The sequence below is a fragment of the Dreissena polymorpha genome, chromosome 10 (genome assembly GCF_020536995.1).
Source record: "Dreissena polymorpha isolate Duluth1 chromosome 10, UMN_Dpol_1.0, whole genome shotgun sequence".
Classification (NCBI taxonomy): Eukaryota; Metazoa; Mollusca; class Bivalvia; order Myida; family Dreissenidae; genus Dreissena; species Dreissena polymorpha.
In genome coordinates, this window is record NC_068364.1 from 27,146,443 (window position 1) to 27,168,136 (window position 21,694).

At 34.9% G+C, this 21,694-nt stretch overlaps 2 protein-coding genes across 3 annotated transcripts in view; both read left to right on the plus strand.

Annotated features, from left to right (window-relative positions):
• The window catches only part of LOC127847297 (dnaJ homolog subfamily C member 7-like), a 186,099-nt gene that overhangs the window by 80,605 nt on the left and 83,800 nt on the right, over positions 1-21,694 (plus strand). The gene's annotated exons all lie outside the window — the stretch shown is intronic.
• LOC127847282 (microtubule-associated protein futsch-like) overlaps positions 14,657-21,694 on the plus strand; it is a 114,437-nt gene continuing 107,399 nt past the window's right edge. Inside the window, exons 1-2 of one of the 2 annotated variants that reach the window (XM_052379088.1) lie at positions 14,657-14,851; positions 15,943-16,341. In XM_052379088.1, coding sequence (XP_052235048.1) covers positions 16,171-16,341 — 171 coding nt within the window. In that variant the 5' untranslated portion in view covers positions 14,657-14,851; positions 15,943-16,170. The remainder of the gene's footprint in view (positions 14,852-15,942; positions 16,342-21,694) is intronic. The other variant, XM_052379087.1, reaches the window with a different exon arrangement.

Sequence of the window (21,694 nt, forward strand, 5' to 3'; positions counted from 1 at the left end):
AATTCTTAATACACACTTAGAAGACAGCAACTATGGACTCGCATTCTGAGTTTTGTTGGATCATCACGTAATTTTTGTGTACCAGTTACAATAAGTTATCTTTAAAAAAAATGCGTGCATTCTAAGGTTCATAAACATACTAAGATAATGGACTTGGGCTTTAAGCCCACATGCAGTTCAACACAATATATTTACAAGAAGTAAATAGCATACAAGCATAGTAAGAATAATTTAGCACAACAGATTTCATCGAGTCCTTTTGAAAACAATTTACAAGACAAATTGTGTCATTCATACCGAATATCTAAAGAGAAAAAACAAGGCACGTAAGATAATTTTGCTTTCGTATAAGGGAAACAACTCTTATAAGTAGATCGCTTTACTGTCTGCACGATTTACTTCTCTTTAAGAATGACGCATGTTGAAAAGCACGCTTTTTGTTACAATTTTCACGTGCTGCAAAATTGTTACATATTTTCTATGATATTTTGTTGGCCGAGCGTTGTAAATGTCTGTAGATATAAGAATTGTCATTTTGCGTTGATCCATCGGCTCGTATACCGAAATCAAATTTCTAAACGACTATTGACAAGTTCTGATACAGCGAATTTTGCAAAATTTATCTTAAAAGACTAAAAGATCGTAGCAAGCAACAAATATGATTGCTTTCTAACAGTCCTGAAAACCGTCGACTCAATGAAAATGTATTTTAAAAAAGCTACATTTTACCACACATCCGATTTGTTATGTCAAATATTACTAGATTCTGAATTGAAAAATTCGACGATTCCGATAATGACGTCATTTTCGAACATGCGCATTTATCCAGTAGTTGAATGGTTATCGATCTTCTCAAATTATATCCCGGGAATTATAAAGTATTTGATTAATTAAATGTTTAAAAAGTAATATTATACAGTATACAAACAAACAACCGTACGCACGCACGCAAACACACAGTGGCACTCATGGGGCTATTTGTTGTTGATGTTTTTGCATAATATATTCATTATATTATACTTTATGAAGACGCAACGGACACTTGTCTTGCCACTTAACAAAGCAAACACATTAATGAACAATCAGTTATTTTAAAAACCGCGATCGTTCAAATATACCAATAACGGCCCGGTAATGCCTACAAATACAATGAGCCGCACAATAAGTTGCAATACTATTGTTTTGTAACAATCGCAATCATCACGAAATGCACGAGGAAATCATGACAGTAAACATTGGCACGTGCTCGAATTCTGATTGGACGGATCGAACGCTGGTTGAAAGGAATAAACAAACATAAGAAAATGGTTTATCTTAATAAATATGTGAATGAACGACACAACATTATCTTAACATTGCAAAAATTAGTTAAGAGTGATATAACAATTTAAGATCGCGGAGATGTGGACAATGTGTGTGTTATTTTTATACTTTACTTCCTCAAAAACTTACATACGGACGTATTGACGTTTGGCAACGCATTTGATCTCACAAATCGATGTTGGAATAAGTTAAAACAAGTCTCATTTGAGAATGCAGCGACTCTGTGAATGGAAAAAGAGGGAAGCACACAACACCGCCATTAACTTCAACGATTTACGTGAGTGTTTATATATAATGCTGTTGTTTGTTTATTATTTGTCGAATCTTTTATTTCACAATCAGAATTCAGTGTTTGGACTTTTAAAAAAGAAAACTCACATGGAAAGATCTTGAGTGAAATAGTAGGATGCTTGGTCCTTCCATTTTTGCTTCCTCACTGCTCAGGCTTGTTTTCCTGTGTACAGGTGTACATGTAAACACTTATTTCCCTGTGTACAGGTGTACATGTAAACACTTACTTCCCTGTGTACAGGTGTACATGTAAACACTTATTTCCCTGTGTACAGGTGTACATGTAAAAACTTATTTCCCTGTGTACAGGTGTACACGTAAACACTTCCCTGTGTACAGGTGTACATGTAAACACTTATTTCCCTGTGTACAGGTGTACATGTAAAAACTTATTTCCCTGTGTACAGGTGTACACGTAAACACTTCCCTGTGTACAGGTGTACATGTAAACACAAAAGTTAAAGTCTTTTGAAATTAAATATATGAGCCTCCCACAGGCTAATCAGAGATAACACTTTTGAGCTAAAGTTGATTTTTGCTAAGAAAAGACTTCCTTTAAACAAGAAAATACTACAAAGAGGGGAAGTGTGACATCAAGTGTCATCCCATGGTAGCCTCTGCATTCAGCTAATGTGGGATGATGCTTTACCCATAATGCATTAACCCTTTGCATGCTGGGAAATTTGTCGTGTGTTAAAATGTCGTCTGCTGAATTTTTTTTAATTAGCATTTTCTTCGATTTTTTCCAAAGAGTACCATCAGTATAGCAAACAGTTTGGATCCTGATGAGACGCCACGTTCTGTGGCGTCTCATCTGGATCCAAACTGTTTGCAAAGGCCTTTAAAATTCGGTTCCCGCACTGAAAGGGTTAAGCACCATTTCTCAAAGCGAGGTTCATTTCCAATGTTTGTTTGAGGTGATTTCGTTTCACAGCATACCATATTTGACATCATATCGGCTGAAGATAATCCACTTGTTGTCCCATTTTTTGATAGCCTTGGTGGTCGAGTATGTTATTACTTAAGAAGTTTAGAAGTTTTCGTTGCTTGACTTGATAACTGTTGATACATTCTGACAATTTACGTATCACATTCCAAGTATGGTCATTATAACTTTGTTTATTTATATAAACATTTGTTACACTCTCGAGCCAATACGAAGGCCATCTTAATAAGAAATTGATTGACTTCAGTGATGTTTAACCCTTTGCATGCTGGGAAATTTGTCGTCTGCTGAATTTTTTAAATTAGCATTTTCTTTGATTTTTTTTCAAAGAATACTATCAGAATAGCAAACAGTTTGGATCCTGATGAGGCGCCACATTCTGTGGCATCTCATCTGGATCCAAACTGTTTGCAAAGGCCTTCAAAATTCGGTTCCAGCTCTGAAAGAGTTAACTCGATTCCTACCCATTTACCACTTAGATACCGGTACGTATTTTGACATAGAGGTGAAAATCATGTGCATCCAAAGTTTATACTGTTAATTTTTGGCTGATAAACAATAATACATGAACACTCTTATTACATTATGTCATAATCATGTACAATTTATAAAAAAAAATGTTTAAACAAATTTACTTTAGTATTTATCGAAGGGCTCTAAATTCACGCCAATACAATTGTTTAACAATACCTTAGAAGCTTTTTTTCTGGTTTTTACCTTTTCCTGCTCAGAAGCAATGTGAAAATGGCTCTGTACAACCAGCACAGAACCTGAACAGCCTGTGAGTAACTCGAAGGCTGTTCAGGTCCAATGCTGTTTGCTGCTCATCAGGAAATGAAGCCTTAAAAACGTGAATCTAATAGGAAAATTATTTAATTTAATCTGATTTTCTGAGGGACTACAAATGTGTTTACATGTCATCGCTTGATTGCTTAAGTTCTCTTAGTCTACCATCTTCGTTTTTTGGAGAAAAACACATGTACAACATTCACCTGTTGTAAAAATGCGGGAGATGGAAAAATGGAATCGAAAAACTTCTATGACAACTGAATCTTGAATACAATTACATCATATAAAAGATCTCGTTCTCACGAATACACCGATATAAAAAAACTCATTTTTGAAAAATAATGGAGATAGAGCACTATAGCAATAAAGAATTGGAGATAGAGCACTATAGAAATAAAGAATTGGAGATAGAGCACTATAGCAATAAAGAATTGGAGATAGAGCACTATAGCAATAAAGGAGATAGAGCACTATAGCAATAAAGGAGATAGAGCACTATAGCAATAAAGGAGATAGAGCACTATAGCAATAAAGGAGATAGAGCACTATAGCAATAAAGGAGATAGAGCACTATAGCAATAAAGCGACAATGTGTATCTGAGCAGTATAAACAGTTGAAAGCTTTGCTCTGGTTTTAAGCACGTGGTGTCAAATGTTGTTTAACGAGGGATGAAAGCTTGGATCATGTCAGATGACAACGGTGTGGTCTATGTGATAACAATAATACTTGCACAGTCATCATTGCAAACCGTTTATCTATTGAGAACTCGTGTGACAAAGATAAAAAATAGATTTAACTGATATTTCTGTTTGCAGATCAAATAGTTTCCTATACTTGAAATGATACAAAATGTTTCAAAATTAAGCATGAAGATCAGTGTCTGTTTGTTTAGCCTAATTTGCGGATTCTTGCCATTCAATTTTAGTTCTCAGAGACATATCTTTTTTATGACCTTTGCTTTTTGTAAAGGCAGGCATTTTTTAAGCGTTAAAGGGTCAAAGTAATTTAAATGGGCTCCAGTGAGGAAACTTGTAAAAAAAAGAAAAAAAAGTTGACAATAATAATACTGGTATGTAATAGCTGAAACAACTCGCCATATATAATAAGAAATTAGTTTGTGAAATCTGGTAAAAATCAATTTTTAATGTGGTGCCCAAAAAACAATTTTTAATGTGGGGTCCATTTGTTTGGACCTTTTTAGCTCACCTGAGCACAACACGTGAATGGAGAGCTTTTATGATCACCTTTTGTTCATTGTTCCTTTTCAATCATAGGGCATGATATTTAAGGCATGACATCAATGGCATGATATTTAAGGCATGAAATCTAGGGCATGATATTTAGTGCATGCCATCTAGGGCATAATATTAAGGGCATGACATCTAGGGCATGATATTTAGGGCATGACATCTAGGGCATGATATTTAGGGCACAACATCTAGGGCATGATATTAAGGGCATGACATCTAGGGCATGATATAAAGGGCATGACATCTAAGCATGATATTTAGGGCATGACATCTAGGCATGATATTAAGTGCATGGTATCTAGGCATGACATATCAGCATGATATTAAGTGCATGACATCTAGGCATGATATTTAGTGCATGACATCTAGGCATGATATTTAGTGCATGACATCTAGGCATGATATTAAGTGCATGGTATCTAGGCATGACATCTCAGCATGATATTAAGTGCATGACATCTAGGCATGATATTAAGTGCATGACATCTAGGCATGATATTAAGTGCATGACATCTAGGCATGATATTTAGGGCATGATATCTAGGCATTTTTAGTGCATGACATCTAGGGATGATATTTAGGACATGATATCTAGGGCATGATATTTCGTGCATTGCATCTAGGCATGATATTAAGTGCATGACATCTAGGCATGATATAAAGTGCATGACATCTAGGTATGATATTAAGTGCATGACATCTAGGCATGGTATTTAATGCATTACATCTAGGGCAAGATATTAAGTGCATGGCCTCTAGGAATGATATTTATTGCATGACATCTAGGCATGAAATTTAGTGCATGATATCAAAGGCATTATATTTAGTGCATGACATCTAGGGCATGATATTTAGTTCATGACATCTGGGTATGATATTAAGTGTATGACATCTAGGCATGATATTTAGTGCATTGCATCTAGGACATGATATTTAGGGAATGAAATCCAGGCACGATATTAAGTGCATGACATCTAGGCATGATATTAAGTGCATGACATATAGGCATGATATTTAGGGAATGACATCTAGGGTGTGATATTAAGTGCATGACATCTAGGCATGATATTGAGTGCATGACACCTAGGCATGATATTAAGTGCAGTGCATGACATTTAGGCATGATATTTAGGGCATGATATCTAGGGCATGATATTTAGTGCATGGCATCTAGGCATGATATTAAGTGCGTGACATCTAGGCATGATATTTAGTGCATTGCATCTAGGACATGATATTTAGGGAATGACATCCAGGCATGATATTAAGTGAATGACATCTAGGCATGATATTAAGTGCATGACATCTAGGCATGATATTAAGTGCATGACATCTAGGCATGATATTAAGTGCATGACATCTAGGCATGATATTTAGGGAATGGCATCTAGGGTGTGATATTAAGTGCATGATATCTAGGCATGATATTTAGGGCATGACATCTAGGGAATGATATTTAGTGCATGGCATCTAGGCATGATATTTAGGGCATGATATTTGGTGCATGGAATGATATTAAGTGCATGGTATCTAGGCATGACATCTAGTTCATGATATTTAGTGCATGGCATCTAGGCATGATATTTAGGGAATGACATCTAGGGAATGATATTAAGTGCATGATATCTAGGCATGATATTTAGGGCATGACATCTAGGGCATGATATTTATGACATGATATCTAGGCATGATATTTAGGGCATGACATCTAGGCATGATATTTAGGGCATGACATCTAGGGCATGATATTTATGACATGACATCTAGGGCATGATATTTATGACATGATATCTAGGCATGATATTTAGGGCATGACATCTAGGGCATGATATTTAATACATGACATCTAGGCATGATATTTATGACATGATATCTAGGCATGATATTTAGGGCATGACATCTAGGCATGATATTTAGGGCATGACATTAAGGGCATTATATCTATTCCATGATATTTAGGGCATATCATTTAAGGCATGATATATTGGGCAAAGCATCTAGGGCATGACATCTAGGACATGGCATTTAGGGCAAGACTTGGCCACAAGGGTTCAAAATAAAGGTCCCTAAGTCAAATTATAGAAAAAGATTGTGAACACTCTTGAAGGCCAAACTTAAGATTTCCAGTCTTCAGGAATCTTGGTAAGAATATTATTTTGTAATGATATCTTTACCAAGTTAAAATGGTTCTCAAAACATCGCAAAAGCTTATCATAACATTTCTCTCAGGTCTCATGTGAGCAACCTAGGGCCGTTGGCCATCTTGTTATGTTTAGAAGATGACTTCATCTTCTTAATATACATAGGTTGGACAGGGCTATTTACCCAGCATAATAGTCCAGTTGGTAAAGCAACCTCCACTGTCATCAATGTTTTTGGGGGTAAAATTTCCGACAATTGAAGGCTACCAACAAATTATTATTTTTTTTAATGCAGCATTTAATATATATTTCCCTAACGAGCTCTATAGGTTGAATATCAGTAAATATGATGTTGAAAACTCTTGCTACGATTTGAAAGTATTTGTAGCAAAAAATTACAACAATTGCCAGATTTAAGTCAACATGATTTTTCCCGATGCAAAGTGACCTTATCCTTAAAATGTTTAAAAAAAACATTGGTATCATTCCGTCGTAAGAGCCATATGATGAGGTTGATACCCAATTGGGTTCTTTTCTGACTTTTTGTAACTACTAAATATATGCTTATTTGTGGAAAATAAATATAATTTTCATTGCAAAAGGAATCCTGTTTTACCTTGCCAGTCTGTCCCTTTAAGACGGTTACTTTATTCATCAAGTGCTTTCTGCAACAATGGAAGCTGTTTACACAGAGGTTTTCAGTAATTAATTGAACAATACCTCAATAAACATGAGTTCCTGTGTTATCAAAAAATCGGCTGACAGTTGACAAACAATGTCAAGATAGTCTGTTTATTTCAGCTGCGATTATTGTTAGTCTGTTGGTCATGGTATCACTTTTATCAGTGTCAATGAAGGATTGAACATATATACCTCACAAATTATTTGTTTATACATACATGCTGACAACTTAAACTCATTTTTCACTTTGGTAATGAGAGGAGAGTGTTTTAATGAGAGGAAAGTGTTTTAATGAGAGGAAAGTGTTGTAATGAGAGGAAAGTGTTTTAATGAGAGGAAAGTGTTTTAAGTTATATAGAAAAGGTTAAAATATTCATTGGATAAATCAAACAAAAGTTTTTATTGTTGTGTTTGGTTTAAATTGACTAGTATTTTTTTATTAATGTTTTTTATATTTTAATTTTGAAGTGAAAATTTGAAAACATTTTAATCAATATTTTCTTAGTAGAGATGAACTTATAGTTTTGCATTTTATTATTTTACAGGAGAATACATAGGAGTTAAATCTTGAAATTAAATTTATGTGGGAATACTGTGCTGTCAGCCATTGTTTATCAGCTTATAAACAATATCTTGGAAATATATTACTGAAGGGCACTCTCAATTGGTAAAAGTAAGTGCGGTTTTAGTGAAGCCACCACACAATGTAGTTTTAAAAGGGGGTACTGGCTTCTGTTTGTATTTAAAAGGCTTGCACTGAGCATATCTTGGAAACTACTATTAGATATCAAATTCAAACTTGATCCTTTCCCACTCAGAAGCAAATTGAAAATGGCTATGTGCAAACAGCATGAAACCAGAACAGCCTGCGAGTAACCCACAGTCTGTTCAGGTTTCATGCTGTTTGCTACTCATCAGTATTTAAGGGTTAGAAATGAAGCCTTAAAAACTCTAATCTAGTAAGAATGGTCTTTAATTAAATTTAACATTCTTAGTGAAAACAAATGCGTAAAAATATGTATCTAAGTGGAAAAGGGTTATATATGTATCTAAGTGGAAAAGGGTTATATATGTATCTAAGTGGTAAAGCTTTAAATACGTATCTAAGTGGTTAAGGGTTAAACATGTATCTAAGTGGTAAAAGGTTTAAAGTATCTAAGTGGTAAAGGGTTAAATACATATCTAAGTGGTAAATAGTTAAAAGTATCTAAGTGGTAAAGGGTTAAACATGTATCTAAGTGGTAAAAGGTTTAAAGTATCTAAGTGGTTAAAGGTTAAATACATATCTAAGTTGTAAAGGGTTAAATATGTATCTAAGTGGTAAAGGGTTAAATACGTATCTAAGTGGTAAAGGGTTAAAAGTATCTAAGTGGTAAAGGGTTAAAAGTATCTAAGTGGTAAAGGGTTAAAAGTATCTAAGTGGTAAAGGGTTAACAGGTAGATAAGTATCCTTGTGGGAAACTGCAGTGCTATAGAGACATAAATCTTGCTTTTATACTTTCAGAGTTATTTCTGTTTGCTTACGTTTTATCAATAACAAAAATTATGACTTTCTTGTTAAATAAAACAAATACTGTAAACATATACAAATGGTAAAATACTTCAAAATTGCTAGTACTTAAAAGTGCACTTTTGGGGGAATACAGGGTGATTAAGTATTATGTTACTGTCCTTTTATAAAAGTGAGCAATAAAAGTTAATAATATCATTTGAGAGCAATTGATACAATTTGAAACTTTTCACATAGAAATTGAATAAAATTGTGAATGCTCATATTGTACTTCTGTCACTGAATGTGTGGGGCGGAATAATTTACTCCAATAACCGAAGATTTTTTAGCAATTATCTTATTGCACTCCTTGAATACTTTCTGGAGTAGCACCAAGAGTTTTATAGAAATAAGTTGTACAAATTGCCGTTCTCTTTGTAATCATGATATAATGAAATAGAAATTAAGTGATTGCATTTTACCTTTTACCAATCTGTATGATATTGACAAGGAAAATTGTTGAATGTCTACTTAAAGTCTAGACTATGTGATATTTGTCAGCAATTATTGTAATTTTCAGGATTTCAACTTCAACTTATGCATGTTGCTGAAGAATACAGTTACAACCCCCCCCCCTTGTATATTTTTATTTTCAAAATGAATTTTAAGTTCAAAGTCTTAGCGTCAAAATAATATGCAGTAGATTTTGACTTGATATTTAGAATGCACCCTTTTGATTATTGAACTTAAAGTTAACCCTTTCCCCCATCAGAAGCAAAGTGAAAATGGCTTTTGCAACAAAAAATAAAACGAAAGCAGAAAGTGTTGTCCCTGATTACACTGCACAGGCTAATCTGGGATGACACTTTACACACATGCATTAAGCCCTGTTTTCCCAGAGTGAGGCTCGTAGATAAAGTTGAAAAAAAAACGATGATCTTGATTTCATTGCACTTACACATTTATCAGTATTCAGCTTTTTTTAAAACTGAAATGCTGCACAGACACATTTCATTCATGTCCACAAAAGGCTACACTGCAGTAGATGGGCTACACTGCAGTAGATCTCAAAGGTGATTTACTGCAGGCATAGAGTACAACCAGTGTTTCGCTTTGTGCGACATCATATGTGGTGTTTTTCTTTGTGTGACAACATCATGTGTGGTGTTTTTCATGTTCATTGTCAAGTTGTAAAATCAGTGGACATCCATTTGTGTCATACAATGGGCCCGGAAATGTGTATGATGTATTTTTGTTGTACAAATAAAACGGCTATGAATTTTGTTATTAACAGAGATTGTATGTCTTAACAAAATTTGTATTAAGTATTTATAATTTCAAATTATTTTAGAGAACTTTTAGCTTATTAATAAAGGTAAACGTATATTCATATATAAAAGCATTGTAAGTGCATATTTTGTATCATTAAAATGTGTCATATTTTGCTGTTTTGCACATTACATTTTATTTACATTTGCTAATTGCAGTGTTCAGCATTCACTTTGAGGCCAATTATAGGTTACATTACACTAAATCATTGTGTATCCCTCCGTGGTCCATTCGAAAGTTACAAGTGCCTATTTCTAAAGAGTTCCTTTTCTCTTCTTGAATAAAAGCCATTTAACAATGTGAGACATGTCTTTTGTGATTATTTGTAATAAGTCCTGTATAGGTCTGGAGTACTTTGATGCCTTGGATATGAAGCTAACTTAAAAGATGAACTTTGGGGGGGGGGGGGTTCTATTGTGTGGGGCTTTTGTAGAAATGAGGCTTCCGAAACACGTTTTTCTACGGTGGGTTCATTCGACAGCGATTTACTTTCTTAGAAGTTTTGAGACAGTATGTTTTTGATTGAAATTATAGGAAGACGACAGATCCATCTTTAAAATGATACCAGGTTCGGAAAAATTGATACATCGGAAAGGCAAGAAAAATGCTATAAAAGTTGTCAGTTTTATAATAGGACCCTATGGGAATCGGAATTAGTGTAATATAACCTTATAAGATGAATGGCCACAAATTACTATTATGGTCCTAAGTCAAAGGTCAGGGCCATGCTTTAAGGTATACTTGGGCAGGTTAAACTTTTTTACTGTCCATGCTTGAAGAATGGGCATAATTCAACTTTGCAGACTTTAATTTCATCATATGACGGACCTGTAAAGTCAAGATAACATGCTGTATTGAAGGGACATGTCAGGACAATGCCTGTGACCCAAGGTCAAAGGTCAAGGTCACAGTGTCATATGTAAGAAAGAACAATATGAATGGCATATACCAAATACCGAAATAAAACTGATTTGTGCTCTGAGGAAATGGGCTTAATGCATATGTATTAATTAACCCTTTGCATGCTGGGAAATTTGTCGTCTGCTAAAATGTCGTCTGCTGAATTTCTAAAATTAGCATTTTCTTTGATTTTTTTTTCAAGAAAACTATCAGAATAGCAAACAGTTTGGATCCAGATGAGACGCCACGTTTTGTAGCTTCTCATCTGGATCCAAACTGTTTGCAAAGGCCTTCAAAATTCGGTTCCCGCACTGAAAGGGTTAAGTGTCTGCACAGGCTAATCTGGGAAGACACTGTCACCTTGTAGTGACCCACTATATTTCATTTAAGGGAAATCTGTTGTTTAACCCTTTCAGTGCGGGACCCGAATTTTGAAGGCCTTTGCAAACAGTTTGGATCCAGATGAGACGCCACAAAACGTGGCGTCTCATCAGGATCCAAACTGTTTGCTATTCTGATAATATTCTTTGAAAAAAAATCGAAGAAAATGCTAATTTTAGAAATTCAGCAGACGACATTTTAGCAGACGACAAATTTCCCAGCATGCAAACCCCTGCAAAATGTTGTTCTGCAGTTCACGAATAATTCGTGAACAGTTCATGAACTGTTCGTGAACTGAGTTCATGAATTGTTCACGAATAGTTCGTGAACAGAAAATGAGCCACGTCTGTGAAAAGTTCTTGAAATTTTAGTTCATGAACTGTTCATGAACACTAATGGCATGAAGTGTTCATGAAATATTCTTGAAACCTAATGGCATGAAGTGTTCATGAACTATTCTTGAACCCTTATGGCATGAAGTGTTCATGAACTATTCTTTAACCTGTGTGGCATGAAGTGTTCATGAACTATTCTTGAACCATTATGGCATGAAATGTTCATGAACTATTCATGAACATCAATGGCATGAAGTGTTTTTGAACAGTTCATGAACAACACAATTCTTGAAAAATTCTTCAGGGTTTTGCTGTTCACGAACAGTTCATGAACATTTTCCTTCTATTTTTCAATGGCTCATTTTCTGTTCACGAACTGTAAGTGAATAGTTCATGAACCATAGTTCTTCAAGAGTTCATGAACTGAGGTGGCATGAAGTGTTCATGAACTATTCATGAACAAGAATTTGTCAATTTATGCAAAGGTTATCATAAGTGTTACTAAAGCTCAACAAACAGGTCAGGGTAAGAAGAAACAAGTCTTGTATTAGCACTTAACATATTGATAGCAACATATAACAATAATTTAAATATAACACTAATAACTGAGATACAAGTGGTTTGATAATACTCTTTAAATTTCATAATACAACTTTGCACTATATGTTCATGAATAATTCATGTATTGAAAAGATTATGAATAGTCTCATTTTCAGTTCAAGAATCATTTACTAATCAATGGTTTCCCTGAAATGGTTACACTTACAGTGCCAAAGAACTTGAAATGGAACCAATGGCTGATCAGTTCAGCCGGTAATTTATTAAAGACTTACATTTTCAAATATTACATAAACCATGTGCCTTCCGTTTCAACTTCCTGTGCACACAATATTCTTTCTTTGTAAAAACAGCAATGCAATGTACATTGAGTTCTTGATATAATCTTAAACTGTTCTTGAAATAAGATGTCCTTAAAACGTTCTTAAACTTGTCTTTTAAGTCTTCCAAGAACAATGACAGATCCTTTTAAGAACATATTGGATTCTTAAAAAGTCCATCATACGTTCAAAAACATTGTGTAGACCTGTTTAAGAACATCAGAAGGAAACATGTTGTTCAAAAAAGTTCTTAAAGTGTTCAAGAATAGTTTAAGAATAATTCAAGAACAGGAAAGGTCCTTAAAAAGTTATTGAAGTGTTCCTGAAGGCAGTTCTTAAACAGTTCTTGTACAAATGTTCTTAAAATTCTCTAGAACAGGTCAAGAACTCTAACTTACAGTGGTGAAAGTACTATGCATATTCATACTAACTTCACAGGTTTCACAAATCTACAAGATTTGTATGCTAGACATTTCAATATTACTTTCAAAAATATGTATGAAACATCTAGCACAAAGGAATTCATGAATTATTCATGATGGATCCTTAAAGTCTGTCTCAGAAAAGTCATTAGAAATACTTGTGCATGAAATGTTCATCACTAAGTATTTATGGTTAGATGAAGAACTGTTCATGAACTTTGAAATGTTCAACAATAATTCATAAACAGTTCATGAACATGTCTTAAGAACAGTTCATGTCCAAAAGTTCATGAACCAAGCTCAGGAACTTTTTCAGAACCGTTCATGAACAGTTCTTGATTGGCTTGAAGTGTTCATGAAATCATGAACAACATTTTGCCGGGGAAGGGTTAAATATATTATAGGCCCCATTTCCAATAACAAGCTCAAATTTATTTTCAATACACCTCCAACATTTATTGAAATAAATTTCATATTGTTACTTCATTGACATTTTAATAACCACATAAGTCAAAATTACAACTTTAATATTAACTGCTTTACAGTTCAAACACTTGTTCACAAGAGGAGATTTTGATGTTCAACTTTTAATACTTCTTTAGTCTATGAATGAACTGTTCATCTTTTCACAAGGTGCGAAAACGGTATAGAAATGTTTTCATTGCGTAGTTTGAAGTGAAGGTATTATAAATTTGCCAACTGTAGTTGTAAAGTCCGTGGTAGATAGTTTCAGTTGCTTGAAATGTCTTTTGTATGCTCTGTCCCCTGGCTATAGGATATCTTTTTATTCCAGATCTGAGTGTTAGCCGTTTGTTGTGTTTATTAATGTTACGGATGTGTCGGTTTATATGATAATATGCAAGAATTAAGGTGTTGTTATGGAAAGAATTTGAGGACATGGTATGATTTAAATTAATTAAAGCTTAAATGGGGATAAATATGATGTAAATAAAGATTAAAATGATAATAATAATACAAGTAATAATAATAATAATAATAACAATAATAATAAATAAAATAATTATAATAATCAAAATAAATCACAATAAAATGATTAAGTCATTAATAAATAAATCAAAGATTTTTTTCACCTCAATAATATGTTCATTAGAATTAATGATTGTAATCATCATTTTTGTCTCTTAAGTTGTTATCATTGCTTATTGTTTTATTGGTCATTTTCTCAAAGATTCCTTTATATTCATTTGATTGGTTTTACATTAAATGTTTGTTGTTTTTTGTTTTGTTAAATTCTGATAATTGTGTAGTGAGCCTCCAAATAATGGGTAATTGGAGAGATAAAACTTTATTAAATGAAGAGATAAAGTGTATACTGATAGGTTAACTGATTTAAATTAATTAAAATCATGACAATCGTAACAGTCAGCAAAAAAAGGTGAATGGTCAGCAAAAAAAGTGAACGGTCAACACAAAATAGAAGAGATTCTCTAACAGAACTTTGGGCAGTTTCGTTTACCCATATTTTGATAGTCCAGGGTACAAGCAGCTCTTATTTGATCAGGTTTAATAGAATCTGACCGCGCCATAGAGAGTGTCGACAAACATAAGCATAATAGTTATGATAGCGGCAGAATAGATACCGAATTTATCAAAGTTCGTCATATTGGATATTTTATTTCTGTTTGAACGACACAGATGTGAGGGGAGGATTTAAGACGGGAGAGAGTTTGAAAAGTGAGTGGGAAAGACTGTAGTATCTGAAAAAGTGGCCTGAAATATGGAGGGTGTTGTTTGATCTGTGGATAAGAGGTTATTGAATGGGTGATAGACTTGTTGGACACTGATATTGGAGAGGGAATAGTACAATTCAGTCTGGGCAGGGTGACATAATATTGAGCAATCTGCAGCTTTATTGCTGTGATTACTTTAATGGTCTTTATTTGTTGTGTAGCAACACAGGATTTCATTATTAATCTGGGAGTAAACTGTGTTATTTTAACCTGTTGTATTTATTCATTTTGAAAAATTTGTGTTAATTAGACACTTAAGTATATAAATGCATCATTTCAGCAGAATTTACTACAAAACTGAATTCTTAATACAAAAATTCATCCTAAAAAAATTCACCAATGTTTTGTATAAACACGGTAAGAAAATACAATCTTATTAAAAAAGTACATTCACTGTTAATAAAAATTTATGGAAAAAAAGCTTATTATAATAAAAGTTCAGTCAGTATGTCACAAAAGTACATTCAGGACATGAAATGAAAAGTTTGTTTGAGAAAATCACCAAAATGATGCCCATTTCAAGTTTGATGTGTTGTTTTCTTCTGGGATTTCACGAAAGTGTGAAGTCAACTTTAATCAAATATATTTATTAACCAAAACAGTTGGTATTTTTATATTAGGGTTGATGGTTTTAGAGTTTTAATATGAATCAATACTGCTTAGTCTGATATTCAATGTGCCCATATATTATGTTTCATCTGTCGCTATAAACCACATGCATGAATTGATTGGACATACTGCCTTTGATCTACATTTTTCATAAAACTGTGTTCCTTTATCAAAATAATATATATGTCCACATAAATATTATATTTAACATCATTACGTGAACAATTTGCGTGTACAATATTATTTATTTGTAATACATTGGTGTTTGTAATAAATTATTACGAATGTTATGTTATTTATTAGTAAGAATTAAATTTGTTAAATCGTGATGGATTAACCAATAAATAGTATTAGATATTTCAGGTAACCTATATTTAGATAAATAATTAAATATAAATATAAATATAAAGGAAATTTAATTTTCAGAAAAATTGCAGTTAAGAGTGAAAATATTGAGTAGTCCTGTCTTTTCCGAACAAGTTCAAACAGTGACCTTGAAGGTTTTTAAGGTCAAGGTCAGAGTCTCTGAAATGCTGCTTTAAAGGAAAGACTTACAAGAAACAGTTAATTATCACTGTGTTTTGGATTTTGAAGACTTCAACTTTTTCTCCAAAAGTCCTGTTTTCACATGGACAACACCACTAGTCTGTCACTATGGCCTCCCAATGTGAAAGGTCATCTGCAACAAAAGGTCAAGGGTCAACTATGGCAACCCAATGTGAAAGGTCATCTGCTACAAAAGGTCAGGGGTCAAGGTTGTCTGGCAGGCACACAGTGTCATCACTGCAGAAGACAGGCGTCTCAGCTGCAAACCTTGAACTAAAGGTATGCCGACAGATATAATGATAGAAATTACATAAGCCTCTCTCACTCTGGGTATACTGTACCTAATGCATGTGCTTAAAGCAGTCCATACACGCTTATCAGGGGACCACACTCTCCACTTTTATGTTGTTTTTTCTGTTTAAAGGGAGACTCTTCTTGGCAATCATTCCGTTTAAGCTGAAAGTTTTGTCCCTCAGATTACCATGTGCTGTCTGCATTTTCCCACATGGACTAAACCCAGTGTTCTTAGGGCATGGCTCAATGACATTTTAATCACCTATGAATGAGAGCACACAAAACCTGCTGCTGTCAAATGTCAATAAACCCAGGACCAGATAAAGCTCAATTTAAGAATGTTTGAAATATCTTATATTCCCTTAGCACCAATATGTCTACCTTTAAATGACTGTCTTTGTATTCTAATATTTTATCCACACTTTGCCTTCTTTAATGGTGTTCTCAGGAGCCAGAATGCAAATTATAAATCACTTTACACACAGGCTAATCAGAGACAACACTTTTCGATTTTTTATGGAATTTTATGGAATTTTTGTTAAAAGGATGTCTCTTCTAAACAGAAATCAACTCTAGGTGGGAAATGTAGTCCATAATTAGCCTGTGCAGACTGCACAGGCTAATCTGGGACGACACTATGCACATGCATTTAGCCCCCTTTTGCCAAGGCATGGCCCAATTATATCTCAATCGTATATGCAATGAAAGCACTGTATATATACCAGCTGCTGTCAATTGATTATAAAAATATTCGGACTAGACTTAAGGCTGATTTAAGAATGTTTTAAAACTCTTATTTTCCATTGGCACCTGTTTATGTCCAATTTTAAATGATCTTCTTCTAATATTGTTTGCTAATATTTTAACAACAGCAATTACTTCATGCTATAGGCCCATTTTCCTACTGTTCTCAAAGGTCAGCAAGAACAAGAAAATTGTTGCACTTCACAATTATTAAAAATCTTGATTAAAGTAGTTTTAAAATGCCATTTTGCTTGTGAATGAAATTGACGGAAGTGGGATTGTTGAAATGATTTGTTTAAGCACTTGAGCTGGATTCAAGAAACACAATAAAGGAGTGGGAGTAAAATTTCCATTTGCTCTAATTTCTTAAAAAAACATGTTTGTCATGTTCAAGATTTGTATTACATTCTGTAATTGCTAGACTGTAAATTGTTTTCCTAACCCCCTTGCCTTGTGAAATCTCATGAAATAGGATTTTACAAGATTTTAATTTGTTTTGATTGTTACGGACTTACAAGTACAACCTTAAAGGGGCATAGCAAAATTTGACAGTTATGATTATAAACAATAATTTCTGCAGATTTGGTTTTCATTAACACAAATCCTAACATTTATAGAAATAAGATGATCAGGCAGATCTCAGCTTACTATTTATCTAGGTTTTCAAAGATTTGTACCACAGGTGTGAACACACAGAAAACAAACAACATAGGATTTTCACAAGTATTTAATATAAGTAGATATTGCCCAATAAGAAATTGGCAAACATTGTAAAGTATCCAATTCAAGGATAAAAGAGCATTAATTTTTATCCCCACGCTTTTTGAAAAAAAGGTGGGGATATTGTGGTTATCTCCGCCGTCCATCCGTCCGTCCGTCTGTCTGTCCGTCCGTCCTGGCCACTATCTCCTCCTACACTAAAAGCACTAGAACCTTGAAACTTACACACATGGTAGCTATGAGCATATGTGCGACCCTGCACTATTTGGAATTTTGATCTGACCCCTGGGTCAAAAGTTTATAGCGGTTGGGGTGGGGCCGCGTCAGAAATTATCACTCATTTTTTAGGTTATTTTACATTTACTTCTTTATTTCTACACCGATTCACTTCAAATTGATACTGGACCTCTCTTATGACAATACGGTCAATCTCAACCATGCATGGCCCCATTCCCAACCCTGGGGCGCCCCGCCCACATAGGCCACACCCACCAAAAATTTCCATTTACTATAATTTTTTCATTTCTACACGGATTCACTTCAAATTGATACTGAACTTTTGTTATGACATTAGGGTCAATCTCAACTATGCATGGCCCCAATCCCAACCCTGGGGCGCCTGCCCACATAGGCCACACCCACCAAAAAATTCCATTTACTATAATTTTTTCATTTCTACACGGATTCACTTCAAATTGATACTGAACTTCTCTTATGACATTAGGGTCAATCTCAACTATGCATGGCCCCATAACCAACCCTGGGGCCCCGCCCACATAGACCACACCCACCCAAAATTGCCTTTACTATAATTTCTTCATTTCTACACCGATTCACTTCAAATTGATATTGAACTTCTCTTATGACAATACAGTCAATCTCAACTATGCATGGCCTCATTACCAACCCTGGGGCGCCCCGCCCACATAGACCACACCCACCCAAAATTGCCTTTTACTATAATTTCTTCATTTCTACACCGATTCACTTCAAATTGATACTGAACTTCTCTTATGACAATACGGTCAATCTCAACTATGCATGGCACAATTACCAACCCTGGGGCGCCCTGCCCACATATGTCACACCCACCCAAAATTGCCTTTTACTATAATTTCTTCTTTTCTACACCGATTCACTTCAAATTGATACTGAACTTCTCTTATGACAATACGGTCAATCTCAGCTATGCATGGCCCCATTACCAACCCTGGGGCACACCTAGGTCAAACATTCGGCGTGGGGATACGCGTCGGCCTCTGCCGCGCCATTTCTAGTAATGCTTGTTTTAACATGGTATTTTATTATTCCTATGTTATATTGGGTGATACAAAAGTGTTATATATTAAGATATAGTAAACATAAGATGTTAGCCGGTTCTAATCTATCATGTGCATGTTGCAATTTCATAAAAAATAACACATTTTTTATTGCAACTTCTTATTCAATTTCCACCAGTACATAAACCAAAGCGCTGAAGGCACTGAAGTTGTTCACTGTTGTTGTCCTTGATTAGCTTGTGCGCATTGCACAGGATAACCAGTGTGCACAGGCTAATCTTATTTTACATGCATTAAGCCCTGTTTTCCCTGAAAGCAGCCAATATGTACAGATTTCAATGATAAACACTAGACTGGCCAATGTTGACTTACAAGCTGGTAAATACACCCACTGCAGTAGTATAGCAGACGCTCCTAAGCATTCTTCATCTGCAGTGCAGACAGGCAGCGGTAATCGTTCCTAGCATAGTGAGTTACAGTCCTTAGTGTAGCTAAGCTAACTAAGCACATACTGATTTGCAAAACATGCTCTGTAAATTTAGTCGGCCACTAACGTGACCAACTACAAACAAAACAAAAACACAACAAACAACAGACTTCACTAATGTGACTTATACTGAGGCCACACTTGTCAGCAATATTCAACTGTGGCCACACTTGTCAGCAATATTCAACTGTGGCCACACTTGTCAGCAATATTCAACTGTGGCCACACTTGTCAGCAATATTCAACTGTGGCCACACTTGTCAGCAATATTCAACTGTGGCCACACTTGTCAGCAATATTCAACTGTGGCCACACTTGTCAGCAATATTCAACTGTGGCCACACTTGTCAGCAATATTCAAGATCAAACAACTCTGGAATATGCCGATAAATTGGAATGAAAAATGTTAAGGCGGAAAGTGTTGGAAAGTGTCCTCCCTGATTAGCCAAATATTAGCATTCAATCTGAAGATAGTCATTTAAAGTTAGACATATTGGTGCCAACTGAAAATAAGATATTTAAATCTTTCTTAAACTTTAGCAGATCTTGGGTTTATATTCATTTAACACAAACAGGTTATATACAGTGCTTTTATTTCATAGGTGATTGTGATATATACATTTAGACAAAAACAACTTTATATGTAAGACACTGTTTATCAAATGCTATGAATAGAGCAGTATTTTTAGTATTATAGCAGAACAAATAATAATGACTTGCTCCTCATTTTGATAAACTCCTTCTAAAAATAGACTTAGTTAAGCACTGTTTGATTTTGATGAGAAGATTTTTAGTAGCATGTGCAATTAACCCTTTCAGTGCGGGAACCGAATTTTAAAGGCCTTTGCAAACAGTTTGGATCCAGATGAGACGCCACAAAACGTGGCGTCTCATCTGGAACCAAACTGTTTGCTATTCTGATAGTATTCTTTGAAAAAAAAATGAAGAAAATGCTTATTTTACAAATTCAACAGACGACATTTTAGCAGACGACAAATTTCCCAGCATGCAAAGGGTTAAACCAACAGACTCTTATGTTATTTAACTTTTTATGCCCCCAAATGAAGGCTTATAGTTTTTGCACTGTCTTTTTGTCAACGCTGTCTCAACCAGTTTTTATGATCCCCCAAAATTTATTTTGGGAGGGAGCATATTGTCGCCGCTTCTTCTGTCTGTCCGTGTGTCCGTCCGTGCACAATTTTTGTCCGGGCTATTTCTCAGCAACTAAAGACCAGAATTCAATGAAACTTTATGGGAAGCTTCACTACCAAGAGGAGATGTGCATATTATCAGCGGGTTCTGGTGGGATGATTGTTCATAGAGTTATGGCCCTTTGAAATTTTCCATTAACTGTACATATAGTGCAATTCTTGTCCGGGCTATTTCTTAGCAACTAATGACCAGAATTCAATGAAACTTTATGGGAAGCTTCCCTTCAAAGAGGAGATGTGCATATTATCAGCGGGTTCTGGTTGGATGATTTTTCACAGAGTTATGGCCCTTTGAAATTATCTATAAAAAAAATATTTTCCCCCCAACTACTGTGCCCTCAAGACTTTTCCTTTTATCTGAATATATAGTGCAATATTGTGACAAAAAAAAACTTTGGGGAGCATCACCTGTCTCCGACAGTTTCTTTTCATCTAACTGTCACCAAACTTTTTGAAAAGGTCAAGGTCACACTTAGAGTTCAAAGGTCAAAAAGCTTTTCTAGACTGCAACTCTTTCATGGATCTTACTATTTAAAAGTAATTTACCAACATCCCATTACCTCACCGGTCAAAAGTTGGATTTGGCTTTAAACAGCTGTTTTTACATAAGTGGAGTTTTTAGACTCACCTGGAATGTTGGGGCATCCCTTCCCTATCAATGAATATCTGGTTATATTTCCGTTTATTTATAACTATAAAGGCCCAGTCTCACTATGATGCCGGTGGAGCCCAGGTGCGTGATCCGGGATCTACCGGAATGACTGGGGCTCCACTGGGAAAGTATTAAAATGTTTAATACATCGGGGATGAACCGGGAGTCACTGGGAACGACCGGCGCGGCACAGGGAACAACGGTACAGCACGAGGAACAACCGGGACAGCACTGTAGCTCCACC